Consider the following 10,168-nt stretch of genomic DNA (forward strand, 5'->3'; position numbering starts at 1 on the left):
AATCCATCGAACTCAGCACCGCCTTCCTAACCTGCAATCTTCTTCCCGACCTCTCCGCCCCCACCCCTGTCTGACCTATCACCCTCACCTTGACCTCTTTCCACCTATCACATTTCCGACGCCCCTCCCCCAAGTCCCTCCTCCCTATCTTTTATCTTAGCCTGCTGGACAAACTTTCCTCATTCCTGAAGAAGGGCTAATGCCCGAAACGTCGATTCTCCTGTTCCCTAGATGCTGCCTGACCTGCTGCGCTTTTCCAGCAACACATTTCCATCTCTAACCCCCGCTCTACCCATTCCTGATGAGTTTAAGCCCGAAACATCGACTCTCCTGCTTCTCGGATGCTGCCTGAGCTGCTGTGCTTTTCCAGAGCCACCCTTTTCAACTCTGACTCTCCAGCATCTGCAGTCCTCACTTTCTCTCTGTTAGTCTAGAGAGCCAGGTAATGTTCTGGGGACCTGGGTTCAAATCCCGCCACTGCAGACGGTAGAATTTAAATTCAAGAAATATCTGGAATTAAGAGTCTAATAATGACCGGGAATCCATTGCCAATTGTCAGAAAAATCCCATCTAGTCCTTCAGGGAAGGAAATTGCCATCCTTACCTGGTCTGGCCTACACGTGACTCTAGACTCCCAGTAATGTGGTTTACTCTTAACTGCCCTCGGGGCAATTAAGGATGGGGAGCAAGTGCTGACCTAGCCAGCGACACTGACATCCCATGAATGAATTAAAGAAAAGGTGATCCTTTTGCTAATCAGAGCACTGTTTCTCAATCTTCCTTCTCCAGATACTTCCATTTGTTTGCAGGGGGCATAGTCTGGGTTCACCTTATAAAGGTCCCCCCACTCAGTTGCAGTAAGCTGTAACTTCTAATGAATGAGGGCGAATAAACTGACTATCTTCAGGCTTGGAGACTTTTTACTGAAAAGCAAAAACAGCTCCTTCCCTTTCACAGGTCTGATAAAATATAAAGCATATAAAATTACAAAGGGTACAGATAACATCGAAGTAGAGAGGATGTTTCCACTGGCAGGTGAAACTCAGACAAGAGGGCTTGGCCTCACAATTAGGGGGAGCAGATTTAGGACTGAATTGAGAAGGAACGTCTTTACCCAGAGGGTTATAAATCTATGGAATTCCTTGCCCAGGGAAGTAGTTGATGTTACCTCAGTAAGCATCTTTAAAGCTAAGATAGATATTTTTCTGAACAATAAAGGAATTAACAGTTACAGTGAGATGGTGAGTAAGCGGAGCTGAGGCCATGGAAAGATCAGCCATGATCTTATTGAATGGCAGAGCAGGCTCGAAGGGGGCAGATGGCCTACTCCTGCTCCTAGTTCTTATGAAGGCTTCTCCCTGAACATACACATATCCCAAGCGGCTCAGCTACTTAGGAGCCAATGACGTTGTTATTGGCAGGCAGAAGGCTTTTGTCATTGAGAGTCACTAATCAACAGACCATTCAGCCAACAAATCACCATTTGCAGTCCCCTGGCTCGAGCCTATCTGTGTAACTAGCCTTCCTCCACTGCTTGAACAAGCAGCTGTGTAAACTGCACTTCCAAGGAGGGTCAGCTAACTTGTTTTCAAGAGGTACCGTAATCCTTCTACAATTCTTGGCTTTTAAAAAAAGGACCTTACCCCATCAGTCCACAATCGAAAATACAGAAAAATTAAAGATGGAATCCCTACAGTGTGATGGGACATCAGTGGAACAGAGGTCAGTGTGGTGGAGAGTGAATGATCATTATGAGAGAGCTCAGATTGAACGAGATGACAGTGACCTGTCTACCTTTGTTCCAGGGATCCTTGAATTTTTCCACCACCAGCTCAAGGACATCATTGAGTATGCGGAACTGAAGACCGATGTGTTCCAAAGTCTCAGGGAAGTTGGCAATGCGATCCTTTTCTGCCTGCTCATCGAGCAAGCCTTGGTAAGCACTGCTGTGAGAAACTGGGTGAGGAGTTTGGAAAATACTGGTGTCCCACCGCTCCATATGAGGGATGGTAAAGTCGTTGTTTCATTTCTGCCATGTTGATCCACGTTTGCCCAAATGTTCAATGCACAATCAGGTGGCCCCCAGAGTAATAGTAAGCGTGTCATCTACACGATACACTTTGGTTACTCATCAAAACTCCTTTAATAGCACCTTCCAAGCCTTGACCACCTCGAATCACAAGGTCAACAGATACATGGGAACACCGTCAGTTGCAAGTTCCCCTCCAAGCGTGACTTCGAAATTTATTGCTGTCCCTTCAGCATCGTTGGGTCAAAGTCGTGGAATCCTCTCCCTAACAGCATTGTGGGTCTACCTACACCAAATGGGCTGCAGCAGTTCAACAAGGCAGCTTACCACCACCTTCTCAAGGGCATCTGTGGATTGACATTAAATGGGAGCCAGGTCAGCATTGTGACCATTCCATGAAAGAATACAAAAATAAAATCCTCTTGGTTCTGCAAAAAGATGTAAAAACAAATCACAAGTATTTCTAAAATGATGTTGAGGAGATGTGCTTGGGGTTTTGAGGACTATTATCCAGCTGAGTTATACAGGAGCATCTGAAGTTAAATAGAGGGGTCAACAAAGGAACTTCAGTGAAAGATGTGATTTGGAGATGCCAGTATTGGACTGGGGGGTACAAAGTTAAAAATCACACAACACCAGGTTATGGTCCAACAGGTTTAATTGGAAGCACTAGCTTTCGGAGTGGCGCTCCTTCATCAGGTGGTTGTGGAGGACACAATCGTAAGACACAGAATTTATAGCAAAAGTTTACAGTGTGATGTAACTGAAATTATACATTGAAAAATACGTTTGTTGGGTGAATTTGTACTTGCAGAGTTACTTTGTACTTTGCTCAAAAACTGCATGAATCCATGTAAGACTCTGTTAGCTCACTTTTTAGATTAGAATCAGTCTACGCATTATGGCACAGACAGGGAACACAGGGGGCTAACACCTTCAACATCTTAATGTCTTATCTGGCTGACACCAATTGTTACAGTTAACCTGAGAATGTAACTTCTAAAAAAAATTTTGTGATTTACATATGAAAGAAGTGAAACTATCACGGTCATTCCAATAGATGAGAGACTCCACAGACAATCAAGGTATTTTTCAATGTATAATTTCAGTTACATCACATTGTAAACTTTTGCTATATATTCTGTGCCTTACAATTGCATACTCCACAACCACCCGATGAAGGAGCAGTGCTCTGAAAGCTGGTGCTTCCAATTAAACCTGTTGGACTATAACCTGGTGTTGTGAGATTTTTAACTTCAGTGAAAGAGTTAGTGTACTTCAGAGGTGGGCTTTGCTCGGAGTATTGGAGGAAAGGAAGATGATAAGTTTGGGGACTTAACAGATGGATTTAGGTATGAATTTTAAGGTGCTACTAAATCTTCTATCCAATAAGAAGCTGGAAGGCTGACAATATGGGTTTTTGTTGTCGAGTCAGTTCTTTAACGGGTAGGGAATGGTTGTTTCTGTAGTAAATATTCTCCAGCTCCTTTAGAAATTGGTCAGGCTGACATTTGTTGGGTTTTTGCTGCTTTGTGGATTGAACATGAATCAACATGGCTGTTTTTGTTCAGTGACTTGAATAGACTTTCCCTTGCTTACAGTCTCAAGAAGAGGTTTGTGATCTTCTGCACGCAGCACCTTTCCAGAACATTCTACCTAGGGTCTACATCAAAGGTCAGATGTTTAAATAAACCTTGGGTATGTGAATTTGAGAGAGTGTAACTGTGTGCCTGCCTGTCTATTAACGCATGTGTGTACAATCCACGTCTGCAACGCTGTGTAAGTGAATGATCTCTGCATCCGACTTTGTGCCCCAGTGACGCGTAACAAAGTTCCTCATTGATCCTGTCCCTCCTACATTCGGGAGTGGCTGCCCCAGTGATTCCTTGATTCTTCGTGGATGTTCTGGAGTTTTTGGGGTGGGTTTGCCTGCAGCCCCTGTTGGTATTCCGAGTCCTAAATCCAAATGGAACTGCAAGAATGCTGAGAAGGGAGTGACGATGTTAGATCTGGTGACTGCAGTTACTCAGGTCAGAGGATGGTCCCCACCCTGTCGAACATTTGGAAAACTGGGTCCCTTGGCAAAGATGCAGGACAGCAAAGGTTTTGAATGTATGAATGAGCTCACTGACCTGTAGTGTATCTGACTGGGGAGTAAGGGATGGCTATGGATGCTGGAGAACAAAGACTCACGAGTGTGAGAATGTGCATGGAACAGAATGTGATTTGTTGTCTTATTAACAGAGGGTGAACGATTGGAGGTCCGAATGAAACGTTTAGAAGCAAAATATGCTCCTCTGCACCTTGTTCCTTTAATCGAAAGGCTGGGGACACCACAGGTAAGGGAAAGATTGTCCTGTGAATACTGTTCCCCCAAACCTACTTTACGTTTGATAATTTTCCCAAGTCGACAATGGCAGCGCAGGACACACCCAGTGGGACACTTGGTCAAGAGGAGCTTTGCAAAATGGGAGCCTCCTATACTGGGACACCTGCTCCACAGAGGACATAACGAGTGAGAATCTTAAACAAAGGAACACCAATTCCCACTAGACGAACCTCATCCAGTTGGGAGTGTGCCCATTGGGAACCTTGCCAGTCATGGGCAGAATTCCCTGAAATGGCCAAGTCCTCGGTTAATCACTGGGCTTTGCCACACCACCAGCAGCAGGAACAGTTCTCTGTCCCATTAAGTACGATCCCTTTTGCCTACAAGTCTTCCCTCATTACCCCTCACCTTAAAACGAACCAACGCTGGACCTCTCCATCCTTGTAAACTGCAGGCACATCTCCAACATCCCTTTCCTCTCAGTGAGCGTGTTGTCATCTCCCAAACCCATGCCCATCTTTCCCGTAAGGTCATGTTTAAATTGCTCCGTGTGTTCCCACGCCTTCCATGTCACTAAAGTGATTCCCACCAAAGGTACATCTCACATCCAATGTGACTGTGACCGAGGTGACATCTCCCTCCTTTCACCACTTGTCGGCAGCCTTCAAACTATTTTTTTAACCACTGCCTTCTTCTCAAAGCCTATTCCATTGTCATGGAGTTGCCCATGCTTGGTTCCATCCTTACTGAATCTGTGTCAGTGAGCACCCTCGGTCCTTGAAAAGACGCCCCTTAAAATTAGAACTGTTTGAGCAGTCTTTAGATCACCTTGCGTCATGACTCCCTTCGTGTGGCTTGTTCTGAAATTGCGTCTGATTTATATTCCTGCTAATGGCGTTCGGCTGGGTCAAGGAGACTTCAAGTTGTTGTTGTATCCGAACATAAGCTACCTTTGTGGGTGGGTTGATGGGGGATAGTTTCTGTGAAGACCCTTATTGGCAGAGTGCTCACAGTTCATCCCGGTGCTGGAGCCAGGTCAAGTTATGACCAGGTTACCTCGATTATCGGCCTACCCACGCCCCATTGGATGCTTGAGGACGCGGCTTGACCTCTGTGACCTACGACCCCCCCCATTCCCTCGGCCCAAGCCGTGACCTCAGGCATCTCCAGCTGCTGGAGCAACGTGACCAGCGGACAACGTTGGCCTCTGAAGAGTTTCTTTCCTAAATTTAAAACTGTTTTACCCCCCCAGAACTTTTCGCAGCGATGGAAAGACAATCTACCAGTCAGTGTAAGTAAACTCCATCAAACCTTTAGCTCATCGCAGCCAAGGTTGCCCCTGGGCTGGGGGTAGCATCAGCCTCGGGGATGGAGGGGTGAAGGGAGGGTGGGTCATACACCCCAACCCAAATATGTGTGTGTGTGTGTGTGAAGCCTGTGTCCCAGTGAGAGTCAGTTTGTGTGTGTGGGACCCTGTGCCCCAGTGAGAGTCAGTTTGTGTGTGTGGGACCCTGTACCCCAGTGAGAGTCAGTGTGTGTGGCACCCTGTACTCTAGTGAGGGTCTGTGTGTGTGTAGGACAGTAACCCAATGAGAGTCAGTGGTCTTGGATGGCTGGGAAGTTTGGGGTGAGGCAGTTGGAACCTAAAAGAAGCCTGAATCAACCATCTTGCACTCAGCCGGTGAGCTGGCTGTGCTGAAGGTGAAGCTGTGTTTTAGCAGCTGTGAGTGAAATGGTGTCATGTGTGAGTCTCTTGCACCCTGTGTCCTCAGAATTGGGCCAAGCGGGAAATGTGACAGTTCCCAGCAGCACTCAGCAGATGAGCTAAAGATGTCAATATAAACGTGGAAGGTCTTTTTTTTTTGTTTTTAAAGTGCGTTGTGTAGCAGTAATTCGGTCCATTATGTGTGGTACTCAGCTCGATTCCCAAAGCGAGTTTCTTGCTGTGTTACCGCTGTTCATGTTGTGTGTCCGTGTCCGCAGCAAATAGCCATCGCCCGTGAAGGAGACCTGCTCACCAAGGAGCGTCTGTGCTGCGGCCTGTCCATGTTTGAGGTGATCCTGACCCGCATTCGGAGCTATCTGCAGGATCCAGTGTGGAAGGGACCTCCTGCGACAAACGGGGTCATGCATGTGGATGAGTGCGTGGAATTCCATCGGCTGTGGAGCGCGATGCAGTTTGTTTACTGTATTCCCGTCGGGACCAATGAGTTCACGGCCGAGTAAGTGCGGGAGTGCGAAGGGTTAACTTGCGGGCGGGAGGGACGGCCCTGAGCCTGATACAGCAACTCCACGATGCACTGACACACCAGCACACAGCGAAACACAAATGAGGCACAAGAGGAGGCCACTCGCCCCTTCTAGCCTGTTCCACCTTTCAGTAAGCTCACAGCTGAGCTGTTTTTAACCTCACCTCTACATTCCCGCACATCCCTGTTAATCTTTCATCCCATTGATCATGAAGAATCTGTCTCTTCCTTCATCATATGTTCAGATTCTCCAACGTTTGCCTTTTGAGGAACAGAATTCCAAAGTCACTCAAATCTCTGAGGAAGATCTTTTTTCTCATCTCTGTCTTAAAGGGGCGCCCCCTTGTTTTTAAACTACAATCTTTAGATTCTCTCACAGGAGCAACCATCCTTTCAACATTCACCTGGTCATGTCCCCTCAGGATCTTGTATGTTTCAAATAAGTTACCTCTGACTCTTCTATGTTCAAGAGGATACAGGCCTAGCCCTTTAGCTTTTGCGCATAAGGCAATCCACCCATTATAGGTATCGGTTTAGTAAACCGTCTCTGAACCACCTCCAACACATTAATGCATTGAACGGGAGTATTCACATCGGAGTAAACCATTTGGCCTTTCGGGCCTACTCCACTGTTCAGTGTCATTGTAACTCACAGAGTCATAGAGATGTACAGCATGGAAACAGACCCTTCAATCCAACCCGTCCATCTTGGGCTTCAAACTCAGTTCCTCACCTGCTCTGCCGTATCCCTTAATTCCCTGAGTGACCGAAAACCTGTGTCCCCCAGCTTTAACTGTAATCAATGATTGTGCCTCTGGCATGGACAATTCCAAAGATTTGCAACCCTTTTCCGTGAGGACATTTCTCCTCATCTCAGTCCTAATTGTCCGGCCCGTTATTCTGGTGCAGCCCCTCCGTGGGTAGATCTCAGAACAGTGGAAACATCGACAGGCTGCTTCAGAACATTCAGATGAAAGCATGATACCGTAGATGCTGTAAAACTGAAATGTAACAAAAGAAAACTTTTTTATAGAATCCCTACAGTTTGGAAACAGGTCCTTTGGCCCAACAAGGAGTGTGGGAGGCTGAAGGGTGACCTTATAGAGGTTTATAAAATCGCAAGGGGCATAGATTGGATAAATAGACAAAGTCTTTTCCCTGGGGTCGGGGAGTCCAGAACTAAAGGGCATAGGTTTAGGGTGAGAGGGGAAAGATATAAAAGAGACCTCAGGGGCAACTTTTTTTACGCAGAGGGTGGTACGTGTATGGAATGAGCTGCCAGAGGATGTGGTGGAGGCTGGTACAATTGCAACATTTAAAAGACATCTGGATGGGTATATGAATAGGAAGGGTTTGGAGGGATATGGGTCGGTTGCTGGCAGGTGGGACTAGATTGGGTTGGAATATCTGGTTGGCATGGACTGGTTGGACCGAAGGATATGTGTCTGTGCTGTACTGTGACTCTAAGTCCACACCAACTCTCTGAAGAGTGTCCCATCCCAACCCATTCCCTATTACTCTACATTTACCCCTGACTAATACGCTTAACCTCCACATCCCGGAACACCACGGGCAATATAGCATGGCCAATCCACCTAACCTAGGCAAAAGTGAGGACTGCAGATGCTGGAAATCAGATTCTAGATTAGTGTGGTGCTGGAAAAGCACAGCAGGTCAGGGAGCATCCCAGGAGCAGGACTTGAAAATCTTTGGATTTCAGGAAGAAACTGGAGCATCCGAAGGAAACCAATATACAGACATGGGGAAAATGTGCAAGCTCCATAAAGACAGTTGCCCGAGGTTGGGATCAAATCCGGGTCCCTGGCACTGTGAGGCAGCAGTGCCAACCACTGAGACACCGTGCAGCTCTGCAGAAACTCAGCAGCCCTGGCAATCTCTGTAGAGAGAAACAGCATTAATGTGTCAAGGGTGATTTGGCTGTACTCAGGATTCCAGCTCTCTAAAGAGAATTCCTATCATACTCGCAATGTTAACTCCGTTTCTCTCTCCTCAGATGCTGCCAGACCTGCTGAGTTTCTGCTTTTGCCTCAGAACGCTGTATATTTTACTGAGATCGGCCCTCATTCGTCTGATCTCCAGAGAATCCTGACTCAGTTTATTCAGCTGCCTCTTGAGACTGATGAGGTCTTAACAAAACATTATGTGGCATGGTGGCTCAGTGGTTAGTACTGCTGTCTCACAGCGTCAGGGACCTGGGTTCGATTCCAGCCTTGGGCGACTGTCTGTGTGGGGTTTTGCACATTCTCCCCGTGTCTGCGTGGGTTTCCTCTGGGTGCTCCGGTTTCCTCCAACAGTCCAAAGATGTGCAGGTGAGGTGGATTGGCCATGCTAGTAGATTGCCTGTCGTGCCCAGGGGTGTATAGGCTAAATGGATTAGTCGTGGGATATGTGGGGTTATGGGGATAGTGTAGGGAGCTGGTCTGGGTGGGATGTTCTTCAGAGGGTGAGTGTGGACTCAACAGGCTGAATGGCCTCTTTCTGCACTGTTGAAATTCTATGATTCTGTAACTAGGCCATACCTGCAATAGAGGGATCAGTCAGGTGAACCTGCGCTGTTACTGCTCTCTAATACCCATCCTTAGATATAGAAACCAAAACTGCAAACCCTGTGGTCTCAGCAAAGGCCCGTACAATTGAAGCAACACACCATTTAGTTTGGAAGGATGAGGGGGTAATCTAATTGAAACATACTGAAGAGAGTGGATGTTGGGAAGGTGTTTCCATTGGTAGGAGAGACGAGGCCCTGAGGGCACAGCCTTAGAGTGAAGGGAAGACCTTTTAGATCAGAGATAAGGAGAAACGTTTCCAGCCAGAGGGTGGGAATCTATGGAATTCACTGGCACAGAAGGCTGTGGAGACCAGGTCATTGAGTATATTTAAGACTGAGATAGGGTCTTGAGTATCAAGGGTTATGGGGAGAAAGCAGGAGAATTGGGTTGAGGAACGTATCAGCCATGATTGAATGGCAGAGCAGACTCGATGGGAATGTCTCCTTCGAATCCTCCCACTTCCTCCAGATGAAAGGGGTAGCCATGGTCACCCCCATGGGTCCATCACATGGAACAGTCCATCTTCTGCAGTTACAGTGGCACCACTCCCCACCTTTTCCTCTGCAACATTGATTACTGTTTCGGCGCCATCTCGTGCTTCCACAACGAGGTTGAACAGTTCATCAACTTCACCAACACATTCCACCCCGACCTTAAATTCACCTGGACCATCTCAGACACATCCATCCCTTCCTGGACCTCTCCATCTCTATCAACGGTGACCGACTCAACGCTGACATTTTCTACAAACCCACCGACTCCCACAGCTACCTGGATTACACCTCCTCCCACCCTGCCTCCTGTAAAAATGCTGTTCCTTATTCCCAACTCCTCTGCCTCTGCCACATCTGCTCCCAGGAGGACTAGTTCCACCACAGAACACACCAGAGGGCCTCCTTCTTTAAAGACCGTAATCTCCCATCCCATGTGGTTGAAGATGCCCTCCAACACATCTCATCGACATCCCGCATCTCCACCCTCAAACCCCACC

At 47.2% G+C, this 10,168-nt stretch overlaps 1 protein-coding gene across 7 annotated transcripts in view; it reads left to right on the plus strand.

The window, feature by feature from the left end:
- Positions 1 to 10,168, plus strand: part of cyfip2 (cytoplasmic FMR1 interacting protein 2) — a 91,080-nt gene that overhangs the window by 75,836 nt on the left and 5,076 nt on the right. For 6 of the 7 annotated variants that reach the window (XM_043703145.1, XM_043703146.1, XM_043703147.1 and 3 more), the window contains exons 26-30: positions 1,806 to 1,936; positions 3,631 to 3,703; positions 4,274 to 4,368; positions 5,611 to 5,649; positions 6,342 to 6,580. In XM_043703145.1, coding sequence (XP_043559080.1) covers positions 1,806 to 1,936; positions 3,631 to 3,703; positions 4,274 to 4,368; positions 5,611 to 5,649; positions 6,342 to 6,580 — 577 coding nt within the window. The remainder of the gene's footprint in view (positions 1 to 1,805; positions 1,937 to 3,630; positions 3,704 to 4,273; positions 4,369 to 5,610; positions 5,650 to 6,341; positions 6,581 to 10,168) is intronic. The other variant, XM_043703151.1, reaches the window with a different exon arrangement.

The sequence above is a fragment of the Chiloscyllium plagiosum genome, chromosome 14, assembly GCF_004010195.1.
Source record: "Chiloscyllium plagiosum isolate BGI_BamShark_2017 chromosome 14, ASM401019v2, whole genome shotgun sequence".
NCBI lineage: Eukaryota > Metazoa > Chordata > Chondrichthyes > Orectolobiformes > Hemiscylliidae > Chiloscyllium > Chiloscyllium plagiosum.